At 32.9% G+C, this 22043-nt stretch overlaps 1 protein-coding gene across 1 annotated transcript in view; it reads left to right on the top strand.

Moving 5' to 3' along the window:
* The window catches only part of PCDH17 (protocadherin 17), a 95807-nt gene that overhangs the window by 31976 nt on the left and 41788 nt on the right, over positions 1 to 22043 (top strand). Inside the window, exons 2-3 of the mRNA XM_033177603.1 lie at positions 2687 to 2745; positions 2880 to 3052. Coding sequence (XP_033033494.1) covers positions 2687 to 2745; positions 2880 to 3052 — 232 coding nt within the window. The remainder of the gene's footprint in view (positions 1 to 2686; positions 2746 to 2879; positions 3053 to 22043) is intronic.

The following is a 22043-nucleotide window of genomic DNA, read 5'->3' as shown; positions in this document are numbered from 1 at the left end:
GAGTTGCAAACTTTTAAAACTGTACTTTGTGAAATTCTATAATTAGAAACCAACTTCTTTTTTCTACATTTCTTTTCACTCCTCTCACCCTGCTTCCTCCTCCGTGTATCTTTTCATTTCTCTCTCCCACTTTCTTTCTCTGTACTTTTCTCTTGCTGTTCCTCAGATTTCTGTTTGTTTATTTTTGTTTTTGAGATAGGTTGCCCAGGCTAGAGTGCAGTGATGCTGTCACAGCTCACTGTAGCCTCGACATCCTGGTCTCAAGTGATTCTCCATCTCAGCCTCCTGAACAGCTGGGACTACATGTGGGCACCACCACACCTGGCTAATTTTCTTATTATTTTTATCGAGACAGGGTCTCAATACGTTGACAGGGCTGGTCTTGAACTCCTGAGCTCAAGTGATCCTCCTGCCTCCACCTCCCAAAGTACTGTGATTACTCGTGTGAGACACCCCACCTGGCCTTTCTTTGACTTTCCTTTCTATTTTCTTTTGTTCTCTCCCAAACATCCTTCTTTTCTCCCTTCCTCTTGTTTTTTTGTCTTCATCAGACCAATATTTGGCAGCAGTACCATTGCCCAGAGTTCATCAAATACTCATGCATGAATACATGTGTGTGTACATATAATTTTAATAGCTCTTCATTCAATTGAAATATGATTTCATTTCTTAGTTTAAGTTTCTTATTTAATTAGAAATTTTTAGAACTTTAATAATATGCAAACATGTCTAGATACTGTTCCTATCAGGACAAGAGAAAATAAAGTTTCTCCAGACTATTTCCTTGTGTCTGAACAAATAGGGATCCACATGCTATGAGGCTCCACTTAATTAAAACCATTAAAATCATAAGACTACTTATAATAGTGCTTATAACTAGAGTTTCTGATTTCACATTGCATTTTATTGTCTCTTTAGTAACCTGGATTTTGTTGTCTTGAAGTGTTCTAAAACACTAATATTTAGCTTTCAACTGACAGCAATAGTGGATTAGATACATGTGTTTGATCAATTCAAAGGATGAACTAGTTTTTATTAAGTTAAGATGTGAAGTGACTAATATAGTTTAAAAATTCTTCAAAATATTTTTGCAAACATTTTTGCCACTCGCGTTGACTACTGCTATTAACTTTGCTAGAAAAACAAGTTATCCTTAAAAACTGATATTTTGTCATTATGGAAACAAGAAGTAAGGTGCTTCACTGAATCTAGAAATTAATACAATACATTAATGGAAAGTGTCTGCTACCAACTGCTCGTAAAAGATGGTTAGGAGTGAGCAATGAATCCACCCTTTTTACTTCATCTTTGCATGTACTTTGAGATGCCGGTGAGTGAAGTCTTCTAGTACTTCACTTCATCTTTGCATGTACTTTGATAAAGGTCATTTGGACAAACCAAACAAGGTTATATATTAAGAAATTTGGGAGGTGGGGGTTCTGTCCCCAAACTTGACAATGAAACTCACATAATATTTTAAACTATCGTTCTTTAATGATATCAATACTTTATACTACTTATCAACACTTTAAACTATCATTCTTAACATATCTTTTTCTTTTTTCAGTAATCGCTCACAAAGCCAAATACTTTATATTATTATATGTGAAGAATTAAAAAAAAGAGTATCTTATTTTCAATTAGCCTTATTCATAAGGAAAGCACATATTGCACTACATTAAGTCTTACCTTGGGCCCTCTGCTTCATTATTTGTATGATCCCTGTGTCGCTGATACTTGTATGCTGGAAGATCTTGTAGGAACCCATAGCTGCTTCAGAGTATAATATGAGGTGATGCAGAAAACAGGAGAAGCTTTGTCACTGAGTCAGCTGCAAGAAGAAGTAATGTGTATGAATGTACAGTATAGGGAAATCTATGAAAGATCCAGTCTCTTTCTCCCAAAAGACTCTGTTCCATGATACAAGGAGAATTCAGTTCTTTTTGGCAGACCTCCATGTCAGTTTGGAAGCAGTAAAAACAACCGCAAAGCAAGCCTGGTTTCTCAATGTCTTTACATTTTAAGTAACAATTTTTTCTCTCTTATTTTTGTTTTGTTTTGTTTTTGGTAACTAGGAAGTAAAATAGAAATCCATTTTCACTGGATTATTTGAATATAGTTTCCATAGTTGGGTTGTAGCTGAGAATGAATTATAGCTATGAGTTCAACCGTATGTGATATGCTTGTATCCATTACTGGCAAAATTTGAAGGAAAGGCCCTGCATCTCTTAATTGAGGAGTGAATGACTTTAAATGATATTACATCAAGAAAGGCATAGAATCCCAGCAGATGATGTAATTATGCTTAAAAATGAGTATTATTAAATAATTCACACTTTTAATATGGAGAAATTAGGTCATTTTCCCACTCCTCCCACAAATATTCTATCTTAATATCTAAGTAATGAAACAACACAGACAGTGTTATCCATCCTGGTAGTGAAAGAGAATGCCAGCTATGACAGGCTCATTGTTTACTTTAACAGGTAATTTGTGGACCGGAATCATTTAATTGTTCTGAGTACATAATAACATGTCAGCAATTTCCAATTTAATTAAAATATACAAATCTGAAGATTAAGGGAATTTTTGAATTATTAATCATTTTTCCACTAGGAAATCTTGTTGCTCTGCAGGAGATTTGTCCAGTGTACAACTATACGTATTTTTTCCTTCTCTTTCACAGACAGACAATTTTCCCGCAGAGCCCAATTACATGGGCAGCAGGCAGCAGTTTGTTCAAAGGTAAGGCCTATTAAATAACTTTTCTCAGCTTCCCCATTTGCATTCGTGTCAAAATTGCTTTGCAAGAGACTACACTTCAGATTCAAACTAGTAGAGACAACACTTTCTCTTCTTTTTCTTTATATGTATTTCAGTAGCTCCACGTTTAAGGACCCAGAAAGAGCCAGCCTGAGAGACAGTGGGCACGGGGACAGTGATCAGGCTGACAGTGACCAAGACACTAACAAAGGCTCCTGCTGTGACATGTCTGTTAGGGAGGCACTCAAGATGAAAACTACTTCAACTAAAAGCCAACCACTTGAACAAGGTGAGTGAAGTCTTCCAATGCCTACAAAGTGTACAGCTTAAGCAGTCATTATAAACCTGTTAGATCTAGAGTTGCAGTTTATCACAGTGGAATGGACCATTGATAATATAGCAAAGAAACAGCAAAACTTGAGGTTGCCCCAGACAAAAAGCAACCATTGAATAACACAGTCAAAAATGAAAAAGGAGGGCCCTGAGTATCATTCATTAATCCTAAAATAAGAACTTGACCAAAGTCACTTGATTGTTCTTATTTCATAGACATTTCCTACCCTTTCCTATTTGGAGTTATACTAACAGGGAAAATATGGCGTTTATTAGCTAGATATGTATATTTATGAATTTACAGTATAAAAATTAGTAAATTCAACACTTTTTAGGTAAAATGAAATCACTGGAATTTTATAGCTCTTAGCAGTGTTTGTTGATTTATTTTTTGTTTGGATTTTAGCTTCAAAATAGTTTTTCAAGAGTCATAGGTAAACCAGAGTTTTGCCTTTCTTTTAATTTATATCTAAGACTTCATGGATATGAAATGGATAATAAAACAATGTGTCTTAATAAATGCATATATTTTTGTAAAATTTTATCTCTAATTTATTGGTCTCATACCACTTTTTATTAATTTTAATGTTTTTGTTGTTTTAAATACAATGAAATGTTTGCTAATGATTCATCCAAAGTAAATTAAGCTACTCTTATGTGTAAGACTAAAAACTGTGAATAGGTTTTTTTATGTCCTACTGTGAAAATGAAAAGAACTGTAGTATAAATCAGATTTTACAATTACAAGTGCACTAGACTAGTTGATATATTAATAGTCTTCATAATATTAGTAGTATTTAAATATATTTACACTTATTATTTCAGTTGTTTTGAATGAGAAACTACCTTTAAAATATGTGAACCTAACCTCTAAGTCATTTATTGATTAATTATTTATAGAAAGTAAATTTTTGCCTGTAGGGCAGCCTGTTCTATCATATATACCTCAACAGATACAGTTATATTAAGTTTTCTAGTTATATTAAAATGTTTAATGCAAATATTAATGTACCCATATATATAAGTATATATATATTTTTATATACTTATATATATATTTAAAACAAAATATATATTCAGTTTAAATATATATTAATATTTTTGGACTAAATATAATTATGCTGAATTTATTTTAAGGTTGACCTCAGAAAAAGCTCTTTTCAAAGTAATAATTGCTAGACTGATTACTTTTTTCATGATCTTTTACCATAGCAACTTTCTGTGTTAATAGTGCAATATTGTTTTAAAAATATTTTTAATAAAAGCAATGTGAATCCTTATTTATTATTCCCATTTTCGGAAAATTTGTATGTTTACTCGATGTGACTTAAATGGTCATGATGGGTTATAGCTCTGTGGTTTTATAAAATATATGAATCTTTGAGATACATTTTCAACAATGGGTTGTTGAAACTTGATATGTAAATACACAGCATGAAATATACCCATCTATGTGCAAGACACATAAAATGATTGATAGATAATTGATTGGCTACTTATGAAAATTCCTAAAGTAAGTAAATAGTTTATCGTATCTTTATGAGAAACTCTGTTAACTTTTTAAAAAATGAACAAACCAACAAAAAAAGCAACAACAAAAAACTGCTGTTCACATTAACTGTTTAATTCCTTGCCAACCGCTACTTAGAAATGTATTTGATAGGAGTGAATTTTGTGTATATTCTCTCATTGAGAAAGGAAGTGGTCTTGTTTATTATGTATGAAAATGCAATTTATACTAAAAAGCTCTTTTTTCAATTTTGATATTGAAAATTGAAGTCTAGGGAAGGTGGCTATTATTCTTAAAAGAATGCCAAAGATGGCATAAATTTTAATTAATATTGCACAGGAAATAATTGCTAGTCTAAGAGTAAGAATGCCTATTAGAAATATCTCTTGTAAAGTAAGAAACTTCCATACATTCCTATTAGTAAATACAGGAAAATTATTATGAATCTAGAAGATACACTTAAATAATCTATTTGAATTATGTGTAAAAGACTTGCTTCCACTTTAAAGCATGATATTTAAAGTTAGTTAAAATAATATTTCACTGATTGATCCATTGATTTGATTTATTCATTCATTTAATAAATATCTATTAAGTGCTTTGAATATGAAAGGAAACTTTAGATTATTCAGAAATGTCAAAACTGAATTTGACTTAGAGTCTGCCTTTAAGTAATCATATGTAACTAATTACAGATTGGCGATCACTCTCTCTGTCTTTCTCTCCTTCTCCCTCTTCATGTTCCCCTCCTTTGCTTTCTCTCCTCTCATCTTTCTGTGTCCTCTATCCTCCTATATTTCTCTGCTTCTCATCTGTATAACTCTTTATCTATCTTCATTGTCTATGTCAACTATTTTATACGTCAGTCTGTCTGTCTTTCAAGTATCTATGCTTGTATCTGTTTATCTAGATTTAGAGGAGGGGACTGCAATCTATTGAGTTCTTACCACTTACCATAAACAGTGCAAATAATTTCAACATTAGGTTGTTTAACCTACAAACTCTAAGAAGTTTTTATTTTTATCTTACATATAAAAATAAGCTAACTTGAAGTTTATTAACTGGAACAGCAGGTTGGAGTTTAATCCTAGGTTTGCATATGGCTCTAACTTTTCTATTTTCTACACAACCTTGTCTCCAAATGGGAAACTTTGCTCAAATAACCATTTTGGCTCATTGCTATAAGAAGATATTGAATAAACATCAAAGAGTAAGTAAAAACTTGAGTTAATGTGTGCAAACCAAGGGGGAGAAGATCAAAATCTTTCACATGCATTGATTGAACTACTGTATTTTGCTCAGTACCTGAAACATATTACTCAATTTAATTTTCATGGTTTTTAAAGATAGGAAAATACTGTTACTCTCACATTCAGTAGATATTAAGTAACTATTAAGTAACTGTTTTTTAATGTTCTATAGTTATAAGTAGTGAAGGCAGTATAGAAATTTAAAAAAAATATTCAAAGCCTGCTCTTTCAAACAATGTTTTATACTATTCATGTAATGAGTAGTTTACTCAGAAATAATGTTAAAATGTTAAAGAAGCAAGAGCTATTGTCTTGATCAATATATTTAGTTATTCTATTTGAACAACATCATGAGAGACAATTCCACAATTAAGTCAAGCACACATATAAATAACAACTTTATTTATAGATGAGAGATGATGGCAGTCATATCCAAATCATTATTTCATGTAGATTTCAAATATTAAACCCTAATTTTAATAGTTTCAAAATTATCCAAAAAGCAAAAGTAAATTTTCTCTTACGAGAAAAAACTAGAGCCAAATGAAAGGAGACGTGTTTATCAGTCTTTTTCTCTCACTAAAAGTGTGTAGCAGTGAATTACACAGATTTCAATTAAAATTCAGTAGTATATTATGTTTTATATTTTTGTATTAGATTATTTTCCAACTAAAATGATCTCATTTTAGAAAAATGTTTTATATTTAAACTGAAATATTTCTTTAATTTAGAAAAGAAAATCAATTTCAAAAATAATCTTCACATTTTCAATACTTTCTTTGTTAATAATGGTTTTCCTTTATTTGGAAATGACTTAGGCCTTTTGAGATTTTATTTTACTAGCTCAAATATTACTTCATTTCTCATCTTTTGTGCAGTGAAATTTTTTCTATTTGCTCCATTCCTGATATTTGCGTATTTTTGTTACCATTAGTTTAATTACAAATACATACCAAAGGTAATGTATTGCCCACTATTTTGGCAAGATAATTTAAAAGAATTCAGCAGCTAATTGAAGGTGTGATATACTGTACTAGAGCTGAAGACAGCTTTAAGGATGTAATATTAATAAACCCTTTAGTAGAAAGAGGTTATTTTTTCTTTTAGTGTGATGGAAAAAAATTCAAAGAATGTACCTCATTTCCATTTTATTGCATGTTTGTGCCCTAGTTTTCTATTAGTTAATTAGATTTTCTCCATACTCTCCCCTTCATCCTTTATAAAATACAGTAGCTAGGTAGAGTTTAAAATTCCAAATGTTTTGGAAGTTGTATAGTATCATAATAGCATATTACTTAATAAAAAAAGGTAAATATGTATTTTTACCTAATAAACTATTGTTTATTTTAAAAATGGGAAAAGAAAACCATGGAATATTGAGAGAAATATATTTGATTTTTTTAACTGATTTTATATTTTGGAAGAAGATAAACTGATCTATACCAAAATCTAATGAAAGTAAATATAGTATTAGTTCTGTAAAGAAGAGCCACATATAGTTTTATAAATAATACAACTCTTTTAAGAGTTATGAAGCTAATGTTTTCTTAAGACTCAGAATATTATTCACACTTTAGCTTCTTTAAGTAAGTACTGTACCTATTAATTTTTATCCATTAGAAGCCCTGTAAATTATTTTGATTGTTAGCAATAACTTTTTCTTCATGAAAAGATGTAATAAGCATTTTCTAAAATTTAGTAGTCTCCATTGATTTCTAAATAATAAATGTACAGTCCTTATAAATGCTTACCAGCAATTTGTCTGAGCTTCTTAATGATGGCTAAGTGATAGTTCCCAATTTTCCAAGGATGATCAGCCTTCTGCTATCTTTATAATTGACTGAAACCAACTCCTTGAAGCCTGAAGCTAGTGGAATAGAATTGTACGTTACAATTCTGTTGACAACCTGTGTGCCAACTAATTCTAACATCACCCTTTTGGGTGACCGTCTGTTGGTCCCTTCCCCTGTGACTGGATTCAAGGACTTCTCTGCTTCCCAGGGATTGCCATTCAAATTCTTTCTCATTTTTTCATTTTATTTAATTGCCTTGTAATTTCTAGTTTTCTATTTAATCCTATGGCTTCCTTCTCCTGCCTCTACTGTTAGAAAATCTATCTTCTCAAATGACATTGAGTTAAAAAATTGCATAATATCAAATATCTTTGGTTTGCTTTAGTGAATTCCAGTTTTAAGACTAAATTTCTTTCTTAAGGATTTTTTTTTTCTTCCTAGAGAACACTCTAGAAAATCACAGAAAGTAAAGCTAATAAATATTTGTTTGTTTCTTTAAGTTAGTGTTTGTATTTTGCTTGGGGGCACCTTAATCAAAATAGGCTTAGGCTAGTTTAAATGAGAGCAGTGTTTGTTATGTAATTTCACAGTTGCCTAGAGGTGGGGGTGGGGGAGGCTCTGAGTTTCACTCCCTCAACTCTCCCTTTCTAATTCACCATATAATAACTGAAATTTCATCATATTTCGAATTGTTTGGAAATGAAACCGATTAAAAAACTTTCTACAACCTGTATTTTACCATGAAGGAACTATTTAAGAAAGCTATAGCAAGGAAATAGAAGTCGTGGCTCATGTCTACCTGGGGACGAATGTGTAGAACCACATATTCAGATGGTGTGAAGTTAGTAAGCTAGAGGTATAAGGTGTTGAACATAAACCACTTACTTTACAATCTTCCTTATAACTGACACTAAATAAAAAAGTAGTAGAATTGTTTCTTTCTGTGTTCTAGTCTGTGGAATGGTTACTGCAGTTCTGACTCTTCCAATTAATGACTCGAAGCCTTTTCCCAGACTTTCCCATAACAGACAACAGCCAAACTTTTCCCAGGCCAAAGAGAGGGTCTAGATGCTTATTCTTGTGGCCCAACAGCAAGAAGCAGATGAACTGGGAAAGAAGAGAGTTTATTTCTGTAACCGGGTACAGGGAAAAGGCTGAGAAAATATCACCAGACTAAGTCAAAATTACAAAGTTTTCCAGAGCTTGTAAACCTTCAAAGCTTATGCCCATGTGTAAGTGTGCATTTGTCCAAAGACATAAGTGATTAACTTCTTCTAATCTATAACTCAGGTCAGAGTCCTGAAGACCTTCCTCTGGAGCCTCAGTAAATTTACTTAATCTAGATGGGTCCGGGTGCCAGGGGTGATTACCCTCATCTTGTCTCCTGCTAAATCATGGAGGTTTGGGAAGTTCCTTCAGACATTCCAATAAAATTTGTTTGTGGAGGTCTGAGAAGTTTCTTCAGACCCCTAATAAAACCTGTTTAATCAAACTTGTCTTGTTAAGAATTCCTTTGTTATCTTGTTATGCTTTAAGGCCCAGGAAAGGCCTACTCAAGACTCTTGATGGACTTTTGTTACATTCCAGCCTTTGTTTAGGGGCACTGGCTCTTTCAGTTTTTAATATTTAACCTAACCACTCAATCTGTGCTGAGACCATTGTCACAGAAATCTGCTGTTCAGCTGTTAGTGAGACCTGGCCTGCCACAAAACCACTTCCGCGTAGCCAAGAACATGAAGGTGATGACTGTGTCCCTCCTTGTAGTGGCCACCTGCTGGTCTCTGAAAACAATTTTCAAAGGAAATGCTGCTGTAAGCTTATTAATAGTCAATTTGTCTTAGGAAGGAAAAAGAAAATTACTCTCATATATGGGGAACAGGAAGAAGCTATTGAATGTTTAATACCAGGAAAAAAAAATACTTAGAAATGTTTAAGGACACTGTTGCTTTGTAATTCACATAGGTGGCATGTAAGAAACTGCACTATTTGCCAGGACTTCCAATTATTTTCAATCCCTGTAAGATTTTACTAGAATTCATTTATCTAATAGCATCTCGGTGTCAACTTTCGCACCCTCCTGTGCTGTCTTTCAAGACTTTCAAAATTCATCTCTGTTTATGTTTTCTGGATAAAGTGTTTTTCCCAAATTGTGTGCAGCTTCAGCTTACTTTTGCTTACTAAAGTTTGCAACTGCCCCATGGTTTACCTAACTTTAAAAGTTTCAATATATTTTTCACATGTGCAAACATCTGCTTCTAGAATCCAGCAGCTGGTATCATGAAAATAGAGAGATTTTTATGATCCTCATATTTGTTGCTCATTGTAAAGCCTCCTAACAAGTGTTGCATGATTTACCATGGACTCATGTGATTTTGAGAATATCTTGCTTTTGCTAAAATTAGGGAATAAAAATAGGGAATGCTGGGACCATATTTCCAAAAGTCCTAAGAGCCCTCTCCTGCCTTATAATTATTGTATTTCTCAAGTAAATATCTCAACACATCAGAGGATTTTCCTTTTTTATATTTTATTATAACGACAATATTTTGTTGGGTTTTTTTAATTACATTTTATTTCTTTCTAGAAACAGGATCTCATTCTATTGCCCATGCTGGAGTGCAATATTGCAATCACAGCTCATTGCAGCCTTGATCTCCTGGCCTCAAGTGATCCTCCTACCTCAGCCTTCAAAGTCGCTAGGACTACAGACACACACCACCACACCTGGCTAATTTTTCAAATTTATTTGTGGGTACGGGGTCTTGTTTCATTGGCCAGGCTGCTCTTGAACTTCTGGCTTCAACTAATCCTTCTGCCTCAGCCTCCCAAAGTGCTGGGATTACAAGCTAGAGCCACTGTGCCTACCTTTTTCATTTTTTATTAAGACAAATCATGTACTATTATTAAGTACACTTTTATGAAACTAGGAGCGTACCCATACACTATTAAAATTTACACTAGTTATCAGCATCAGTTAATTAAGAACTTAAGGAAATAATTTTCTTAATTTAATAGGTCCAAAACATTCCCCAGAAATGTTCTCTTACTTTACTTTGAGAGCATGTTCCAATATTAGAAGTTCTCTGTTCTTTTAAAAGCCATATTACAAAACATTATAGTGAGAAGAAATCTTGAAGTATAATGTCTCCATTTTATAAGTAAGAAAACAGTTTCCATGGAGTCTTCATGTTAGTGGCAAAGGCCATACTAGTTCCAGGTTTGTAGTTTTCCACTTTAGGACTCTTTCCATCCTACCAAGCCATTTCTATAACACACAATAGAGACTTCAAAGTCTCCAAATAGGCACATCAAACCTGTAGCAGCACCATTTATTTCCTTACCTGGAGGAAATCTGAAGATGTAAGTGGTCATTTTTGAGAGCTTCATTCTTGATCCTTTAACATATATTGAATGAAAGCTCAGATGTACCCACTGACACTACAGTACTATCACCAAACACTAGGATGTATGTATTTTGTCAGTCTGTGAACAATATCTCCATTTCTCTTATCTGTTGCTCATTGATTCTTTCCTTAGTGTTGTAAGGAATCATGGAAACAGGAAAGCTTTTAACTCATTCATTTATTCACTCACTGTTTTAAAATAAACAGCTATACCATGGAATACAAAGATGAGCTGAGGCATAGACTGGGTTTTCAGGGAGCACACACTGTCATAAGAGAATCTGAAGAGAATCTGACATGTAAACTATGAGGTCAGTGCAGTGAGACATATGTCCACAAAATTCATGCAGAATGAAAACCCAGCCCAGATTTAGGGAATCAAAGAGATTTTGTGGAGTAAGAAACATTTGAGCAGACCCTTCTGCACACTTGGCAGAGTAGTCAGAGGAGGGAGGATGACAGGAAACACTCAGAAGCACAGATGAAGTGAACCAGTGTATGGCAAGTTGCTGTGAGGTGCAGATGAGTAGCGATGTGTGAGACTAGGAATGGCAGATACGAGACTAGGGAGGTGGCTAGAAGCCCAGTGATGCAAAGCCTGATAGAGAGCTATTAGGGGTGCTCAGGAGGTAACATTGCAAACTTGCATTTTAAAGAGATGATGTTTCTGGAAATATGTGGGGAGAGAGGAATAAATTAGGAAGCTTGGGAGGTAGTCCAAGGCAAGAGAAAATGAGATCCAGAGTAGTGAAGTGGTAGGAGGAATGAACAAAGTAAATGATTAAAAACTTGTTTTGATATATACCACTATTTTTATAATGATAACGGATTGCTTAGCATTCTATTTGAAATTAGCTCTTGGGATAAGAAATTCTAAAGGAAAAAAAATGACTTAATGTCTAACTAAATGGAATACTAATTGAATTATTTATTGCCTTAATTAAGTTTTTAATGTTATGTATGTGTTAATTATTTCTTAATGTCCAATGCTTATATGTTTATTAAAATTGACTCCGTAATGTGGAACATTTGAAATTTTTTTCCAGGGATTCTAGGAAAAACAAAAAATAACAACAACAACAAAAAAATAACCAGATCTTTGAGAAAACCTTCAGAAAACAATCAGGTAGTATAAAACTTGATGTGTTGTTGTAGAATTTTAGAATTGTGACTTAAGTAGCTTCCTAAACAATAGTCCAGTTTACTAAGGTGGTGAAGACAGGGTGAGGTCACTGCAGGAACAACATTTGGGCTTTATAAAGAAGAGTTTAGATTTAGACATGTTAATTAGAACTGTCTGAGGCAACCCATATAGAAGTATCAGAAGAGGCAGCTGGCAATCACAGTTTGGCAATCAGAGAGGTCAGGAGATATAAACTTGCAAATTATTGGCATAGAACCATAATTAAATCCAAGTAAATTAATGAGAAAGAATATTGGGAGAAAAGATAATAGGGTAAAGATAATAGGGTTCATAACGTAATCCCACAGAACACAACACTAAGAAGCTAGGAAGAGGAAGAGGTCAGTAATAGTTCAGCCTGCCAAGAAAAATATTCAGTATGTTCCGTGGGAATCCAAAATCTAGAGACCCCCAGATGAGATATTTCACTGAAACTTACAGTTTTTAGATTTCATTTCCGGTCAAGTATAATTGATAGCCAAATTACGTAAATATATTAGCTGAATAATGCTGTGTCTGTTTAGAATAAAATATACTGAGTTGCTATTTTATGATTCACAAACTAGTTCGGAGGGCAGTCCCAAATAAGTGATTATATGTGACTGGCATAAATGTATAACTTTTCAAACTCACTATTTTGAAAGAAGAAGCATTTACTTGAAAAAATATGTTTTGAATTTTTAACTAACTTGTTGTCTCGTGCCCACTATGCATATAGGACTGTCTTAGTTGTCATGTTGAATGTTTGTTCAACAAATGTATATTGCACTTCTGGCCCATGACAGATACTGTTTCAAGTGTGAAAGATTGAGTAGTAAGTGAAAAAAACATTCCTGCTCACATAGAGCTTCTATTCCAGTGAGGATTCCTAGCAAATTCCCTAGACTCTCTTGGGACTTATGAAAACTGTTTCAAAGAATTTACAATCTAGTATTGAAAATGAAATATATATTGAAAGTATAGTAAAATGTAGAAAATAATGTATTGTTGTTTAGGTATAAATGAAAAACTCTGGGGCTTTTAAAGAGGAGGGATAGAATGCTAACACTTATTTAGTGAAGATTTCATGTAAGAGTTAAAATTTGAGCTAGGACTTAGGAGATGAACAGAATTTTACTTTGAGAGATAAGGAGAAACTTACACAGCATAAACAAGCATGAAATATAGAAGATATATATATATATACACACATATATACAATGTTTCAATGAATTGTTTGATGTGTTCAGAGGAGAATAGACAGAGACAGAAGAGTTATCAGCAAGAAGAGGAAAGCCATAGTCAGTAAGGAAGGAAAGGGGTAGGAAGCTATATAGTCACAGTGGCCGAAGCTAGGCAAAAACACACAATGTCGGTTCTTTAGAGAAATCTAACACAATGAAGTTCAAGAAACAACTATACAATCTGACAACTGGCAGGTCACTCCTGATTTCCATGAGACGAGTTAAGAAGTTAAAAGATAAGAGATTTCGAACGGATATATCCTAGCACAGAAACTCAAATACTGCATGATCTCACTCATGTGGAATCCAAAAAAGCTGATCTCACAGAAGTAGAGAGTCAAATGGTGGTTACCAGAGGCTGAAGTGGTTGAGAGGCCGGGCTAGAGGATTAGAGAGATGTAAGTCAAAGGATATGTAATTACAGTTAGAAGAAATAAGTTCAAGAGATCTTTTGTACAGCATGGTGACTATGGTTAAAGATGATATATTGTTTTCTTGAAGAATGCAGAGACTGTGGATGTTAAGTGTTCTCCCTACATACATAATAACTATGTGAAGTAATACATTTTTTAATTAGCCAGATTTAACTATTTCACAATGTGTGAAAATATATATGTATATATATACACACACACACACTCCTCAAAACATCATATCGTATATGATAAATAGGTTTTTTTTTTTAAAGAGGGATATGCCAAGGAATTATAGTCAGAGATTGGAGACAGAAAGTTTCCTCCTGTTTCAAATAAAACATAGCAAGTAATGGAGAGGGAGCTGGGGTAGCTAAGGAAGATAGTGCTATGAATGAAAAAAGGTTTTACTATTCAAGAAAACTGAGTGTCAATATACTGAAGTAGCTGATCCAATTAGGAGGAAATATTGAAGGATTGGGCTGGAAAAAGGATATTAACTGAAGCATGATGGGGAGGCTAGCTTTAAAGTAAAGATAAACTCTTCTCCTGTAAAGAAAGGAAAGAAGAAATAAATTTGAAAACATAAACATAGATGTGGAAGAAATGGGTAAACAATTACTGGTAGTTTATAATAGGTGGCTCTAATCTTTTCTATAAAGTGCAGGGCAAAGTCCATGAATCTCTTATTTCACATAAGCACTTATATAAATGACACTCAGATATGTAAAAATTCAGAGAAGCTAAGAAAATTACCAAGATATTCTACCACAAGGTGCACATGTGTCAAAAACACGTGGCCATTATTTCATATTTATAATTGGTAAAAAAAAAAAAGAATTAGGGACCTGGAATATATCAAAGCAAATATTTTAACATGTTAAAATTAATTTTTTCTTTACTTTTCAGTTTCATAGTTCTCATGGATTTTTGAAAATTGATGTTATGATATTTAGGCCTATAATTATTGAAACTCTATGCTTTCCAGAGTTAAGAATTTTTCTGATCTTAGAAAGGTGCTATAGTACATATACATACATTATGTATCATTTCCACTGGATTCTGTGGCAGTATCCATAATCAAACACATTAACACTGTGTAGTGAAAAATCTGAATACTCGCACTAAATGGGGTAAACTAATAATGTAAGTAACCTATGCCAGTTCAAGTCAGTTTTATTCACCAAAAAAGTAACAAAGTTACTTTGAGATATGGATTTTTTTTTTAATTTTAAAATTAAGAATAAGGAATATGCAGTCTTATCTTATATTTAATTTGCATGTTACAGCTTTTCCTTTTTAAAATTCTTGACAAGTTATATTGATGATGATTTAAGGAGTTGTATAATGAAAAAAATTTATCTACTACCAAGATACATTATTTAATCCAATATTCTATGAAATTGTAATAGAATTGTGCAGTTAGGAATCTTTGGACTGAATACAAAAACAAAAAGGAGTATAAGCGATGATAGACTATTTAGTCTAGGCTAAAAAGTAATCTAGGCACATGGTAATGTAAAATCACAGCATAGGATCATTTTGAATAGCACTTTTAGGATCTGCAGACCAATAATAAATACACCCTTACCTCTGACACTGGGTTTATTTTTAAAACAAAACATATATTTCATGGAAATTGATTTGTCTGCCCTAGATTTTATTTTCTTTGAGGATTTGAGAATTCATATAGAAAGATGAAATTGTTTTTTGTTCGGAGTCATTTTCTTTAACTTGAATTACTGTGTTCATTACATAATATTCTTTATACAGATATCTGACCTTTTACCTTTACAAGCTAACAGTATTTGTAGTATTTAATGGGAGATGGCAAAAAAAGCTGAGAAAATTTTAATGCATACAGAATAACTTCATGATGTATGCAATCATTACTCCACTCTGTTAGAAAACAATAGACAATAGATTACATCTTAAGTAAATATAAATCTGAGAATATTTCCTTTACTCATGGGGTTATGTTTTGATGTTTGTTCAGAGCCGGATCTCATTATCATTAATTAATACATGGATAAGGTAATTTGGTAAATATTACTTCAACATTCATGTATATGACACTGTTTGCCTTTGAAGTGCTTTGTCTTTGAGGATATCAACTCTCTATTATCGATCTGTAATACCATTAGGTAAATGTTATATCTACTTTTACATATATATGTATGTGTGTATGTATATATAATTAATTTTGTTAGAGAAGCAAATAAGGAATGACTTCACAAATTACACGAGCTTGTAATAGGGTCTTGAAAGTGGACTCTATCAGATGAAAATATAAAGTTACAAAAATTGACAGTAATTTAAAAAGTGAATTGAGTGTTTAAAGATGGGATACTAACATCATCAAAGAACTGGAGATGTAGCAAGCCATAGCATAATTTAGAAGTGGTAAATAGATCAAAATATTTTTATTGGAGTATAGGGTTTTAATGGAGTTAAATTGGACCAAAAGAATGTGTTGGGGTCAGATTATGAAGGACTTTGAATGCCATACTAATGAGTTTAAATCTTATTTTACAGACAGCAAAAAAACTTTATTTTCAGTGTGGTTACCTAGTCAGGTTGTTGCCTTAGAATGACTATGTAATGATACACCTGAGGAGGGTTGGAAATGCAAATAACTTGATGGCCAAGCTGATCATTCATCAAGTTTCGAAAGGACAGTGTCATGTTTAAAACTCTCTAAACTTTGTATATTATAGTATCATGTCATTTAATTGCTGTGCCCAAGACTTTCATTGAAATTATTCTGGAAAAAAGCATAACTCAGAAGAAATATTGTGCAATATTGATTTCTATTTGTTGATGATAATCAAAGTTGATTTTTCCCACTCATTTTTACAGCAGAGCTGACATTCCTATGTTAAATATAATTCCTACTGAAATTCTTAAAAAAAGGATAAATATACGACAAACCATATGAAGTTATTCAATCAGACAACAAAGATCAGCTAGTAATAATTGGTAATTTAAAGAAAAATATTAATAAACATCTACTATGTGTCAAGCATTGCAGCAAGTGCTTTTAAACACATCTCTCAAGTTGATGATATTGCTGTTACCACCTTTAAGAGATGAAAACCTGAGCATCAGAGAACTGAGGTAACTTGCCCATTTTGATGCCTTTAGCAGTGCAGCAGTTGTCTGTCTTATGCCATGTCTGTACTCTTTCCACTCTCATCCCTTTTACTTATTTACAGTCTTAGATAATGATGTCCAAAGGAGAGTTTGTAGAACAGTTATATCAATATTTCTAAGTTAGAATTAAGATATGTTACTTTTAAAAGGTGAGTTTAACCTGATTCTTTATAACTAAGTTCAAAGATTTATTGAGAGTACTTCAGCCCACCTTTAGTCAACTGATTAATTGTGATTATTTATTATTATTATTCTTTTGATTTACCTTGCTTAGCATTTACTCCTGAGACTCATATCTGGTTTTTGTTTTTGTTTTTGTTTTGGTTTGGTTTTGGTGCTTATATAGATGACTTGCCTTTACCCAAAACAATCTCTAGTTTATTGCTACAGATTCTGCAGTTAACCCTGATCAGTCTTACTGAAAATGGATAGAAGACACAAAAAGCTCTGTGTTAACACATTAATACCATTTAAAAATAATTTAATTTCTATATACCCCTAAAACCACCCTATATATGAGGCTTAGCTTATTAATATATAACCACTGGTGAAAGCAAGATATAATAAGACAATTCTAAATGTAGGATCTATCTCCCAATTCAGTGCCTCTCAGTGCCAAATGGTACTTCTGCTAATTTTGAGCAATAAATAAGATCACTTTTTATTTTTTAAATTCTGTATTTATTAAGTGCTAGTGTGGATGTTATATTTAGAACTATCTCAGACTCTTCCAAGATATCTGTATTATACACACAAATTTAATTCCCCTTCAATGAGACTCTACTGTAGTCCATCTGTATTCATAAGACATTTCACAGTTCTCTAGGTACTTAATCAAAGTTTTTGCACAATTAAAATAGAGCAGCAACAACAACAACAAGACCCACATGCTTGGTTATATTCTACTTTGTTTTCTCCATCCCAAACCTGCCAGGATTTTATCTTCACTTTTATCCCAAGCCCTCCCCAGCCATCTTCCTTCTTATAATCCTACCATTTACCGAGTCACTCCAGTTAGAAACAAAGGAATTACTATATCCTTTCTCTTCCTCATGCTAACATCTGTCATTAAGCCGTGTTGTTTGTTACCATCTCCCAGTTCTACTTGAAATTTCTTCAGTTCAATCACCCCCCGTGTATCTCCCTACCCAGGCTACCCTTTTTTCTCGAAATACCCTGTCAGTTTGTCATATGTTTTCTTTGTTGTCCTGTTACTTACTCACCAACAATTAGCAAGGAAGTTATCTACTTGTGATGTAAATTAGGTGTTTTCACTCTTCCGATTACAATGCACAACACTTCCAAAACAATATAAACTTTTAACCTTGGCCAAAAAATCCTCTCTGTCATGCCTGCTAGCTCACTCTACAACCAGCCATTGAGGCATTTTCTTCTTTTCTTTCTTAGGAAAGAAGCATCTAGTGCTGAGACTATTTTGTTGTTGTTGTTGTTGTAGTTGTTGCACCAACTTGTCTCCACCAGCAGTCTGCAGGTTTTGTATGGGGAAGAAAATACTTCTGTTAATCTCCAATATATTCCCAGTGATTAGTTGAAAAGAAAAATAGACTGATCAAGGATTAAGACCACGGGTTAAGCAGAAGAATTTAGAAAACCTGAAGTCGACAGTGGGTAAATGTTAAAGGATCTTGATCTGGAAAATGACATGATATCAAACTATTAATAATTTTTAAGCCTTAGGGCAGTTCTGTTGAAGTCAGAAGCAGATACAACATTTAATGATTATTCAAAGAACAGAATTACGTACACTTGTCTAACTTACCTCAGGGAACATACAAAAATTTCAACAGTTTCATGAGAGAGGCATATTTATTTTCATTTTGAATAGAGGAAATAACCATTCTAAGGTTACTAGAGCTTTTGCGTGACTTAGCCAAAATTGTAGCTTAGGATGTCTAATTCTAATTTCATAAATATTTTTATTATTTCACAGTGGCCATAGCCTATGTGAGAAATAATGAAGTTCTAACCAGCCTAGGTGGTAGTTAAGAGGGAGTCACCGGGATGATTGTATTTGGAGAATAAAGGCCTTAACATCTTGATAGGGAGTTGGAAATCCTTGATAGAATGATCATGTTTTTCAGTATTAAGAACTTCCATCAGGTTTTAACAATACAGTTGGGCTGTTTAGTAGTATTGGCTGGCAAAAACAATGTGCAGAGGAAACAAATGATTATACAGAAAGGGTGGAAAGATAATCGGGACGTTGCAAAGAATGAGCGCAATCCATTTTGAGACGTATGACTCTTTTACTTGAAATATGAGACTGCAGATGCTCAGAATATAATGTAGTCTTGAGAGAAAGATAGAAAAGTTTAGGTTAGGTTTTGATTGTCTATAACTGATATTGTACTATAAAGTATATACAAAAATTATGGTAAGCTGACATCTTCAGGAAAATAGTGAATCAAATTGACACTGTGAAGCACAAGAGACAAGTCAGCAAAATAATAGCTTATCCTGTAAGTAAATATAATAAGGACCTCAGGTGAGGCTGGTAAAGATTCCTCAAGATGCAGAAACCACCTTTTCTATTACCGTACCCAGAAGACACATTTCTAATTAAATAATTCGATTTGAATACCCAGATAGTAGTGGGCATTTATTTGTGAAATGCTGATTCAGTTAGCCATATATATGCATTGATTTAAAAACCATCAATTTAGGTAAGTTCATCTAAATTTATTGAGATGCGTAGAAAGTAATGATAGAAATGAAAGATTTGCTAAAAGCAATAAGAAGACATCACCAAGAAAAGGAATAGCAGCAAAGTACTCACATATTAAATAGTTTCTAAAGAGAGGGGTAATGTGCCTCTGAGGCATGAGGTGAGATCCCCTTAAATTTAAACTTATAGGAGAACCCATATTTAAAATAATAAAAGTTAAGGGAACGAATCTTCAGAGGCCAGAGCTTTCCGAGTTTCTTTCTTTCATTTTTACTGAGGAAAACAACACTATGTTTCTGCTCACACTTTCCTTCTGTAATGTACTGAGATTTTTAAAAACTAGGCTACATAGAATCCCAGAGGTTAGAAATAAATCTCCTCCTCGATTTGCTCTTATGAGATGCAATTTTGACTTTCTATATTTGATTACTAAACATATGTTCTGTTTTATAACCACACATTCACATATATATAAACATACATTATTTTATTTAAACACGCATATTTATATTCAAAGCTTAATGGCATAAGCTTTTTAAAATTTTAAAAATTACACCTAGCCTACATCTACCAGAATATTATTAACTTCTCAAATATACTGTAATTGTGCCTGGAAATTATACCAGGTTGCTAGAAACTTGTTCTTAAAATTCCAAAACATATAAACCATAGTTAATAATGCATTTTCACATAGATTTGTTAGCACACAAGTGTTCAAAACCCATTATTTATCAACCTAATTATTTCTGTGCTCATATGACAATATTTCATTCACCATCATTGTTTAAATGTTGAATCTTGAAAAGAATGAAAGAAACAGCTTTTTAAAGCCATTGGGGCAAGTTATTGGTTTTACATTACGAGTATTATGCTTTTATGAATAGAGGATAAGTATTTTACTTAATTGGTTTTAGAACTATGGTGTTATGAATATAAATATGTACATTCATTTCACAACATTTGTTACTTAGGTATCACCAGTTCATTTGAATATGCTTGATACATGTGTTAGTGCCATCAATGTTTAAGTGATATGCTATCATTTTCTTCTAACATAACCAAATTTTTCTGATACTGTTTAAAAATGCCAAACTACTCAAATTCACTTAATAGTACAGTATAGTAATTAATTCTGTCTTGGGGGAATCTATCTGCATTATGAATTACTTTAAAAAGAAGTTAGATTTTTTATTTGCTTTGGTTCAACATCATACTGAAATTGAAGTTGAGTCAATAGTGTGTTGCCATATAAATTATTATTAAAATCTTCAAAGATAAATAGATGTGATAGATAGTAATTAGTATGTTATCTATAATTTTCTTCTAAGTTACTTGAGGGAGACTAAAACTAGCTTGGTCCCTTAGTACTATAAGTAAACTCTTATAATTGTCTTTATGCTCTTAATATGTAATACTTATTAAAAATATTGGACAAAGTAAAATCTATGTAGCAATAATACTGACATATGAAGCATTACTGATTCTTCAAAATGGTATACATTCTTTTCTTTTTTTAATGTTTCTTTTTTTATATACTTTAAGTTCTAGGGTACATGTGCACAATGTGCGGGTTTGTTACATATGTGGTGTACATTTTTTCTATCTTCTCAAATGTAGTTTGCATTGAGTCAACAGCTATTTGTGCCACTATATAAGGAACGAAGGTGTGAAATTATGTACAAACAAGCCTAAAGCCTAATTCCTGATCTCTTAAATCTTACTTTCCCTCAGTGAATGTTTGTGTTTTTCAAAGCTTTTGGAAAAATATGTAGTTTGATATTGTGCTAGTTATGAATACCAGTCTAAAACTGTTTTAAATCTACTATATGAATATCAAGTAATGGATGGGAGTTGAGTATAAAAGTTTGTTGGAATGAAAATTTATCTTACCTGTGGGTGTGTCGTCTGTGTGATGAAATTTTAATCAATTTTATATAGAATAAAAAGTTGTGGAGTCAGATGGTGGTTGGGATCCTAGAACACAAAAAGGACATATGGTAATAACTAAGGAAATCACAATAAAGTATGGACTTTAGGCCAGGAATAGTGGCTTGTGCCTGTAAACCCAGCCCTTTGGGAGGCCAAGGCAGGAGCGTCTCCTGAAGGCAAGAGTTCAAGACCAACCTGGGCAACAAAGTGAGATCCCTGTCTCTATGAAAAAATTTTCTAAACTAGCCAGGCATAGTGGCATGCACCTGTAGTCCCAACTACTCAGGAGGTTGATTCAGGAGGATCGCTTGAGCCCAGGATTTGAAGTTGCAGTGAGTCACGATGTTGCCACTGCACTCTGGCCTGAGCAACACAGGGAGATCTCATCTCTGAAAAAAAACGA

The sequence above is a fragment of the Trachypithecus francoisi genome, unplaced genomic scaffold, assembly GCF_009764315.1.
Source record: "Trachypithecus francoisi isolate TF-2019V2 unplaced genomic scaffold, Tfra_2.0 Lachesis_group18, whole genome shotgun sequence".
Classification (NCBI taxonomy): domain Eukaryota; kingdom Metazoa; phylum Chordata; class Mammalia; order Primates; family Cercopithecidae; genus Trachypithecus; species Trachypithecus francoisi.
Note: the sequence above shows the minus strand (reverse complement) of the source record. Positions and strands in the feature narration are given on the sequence as shown.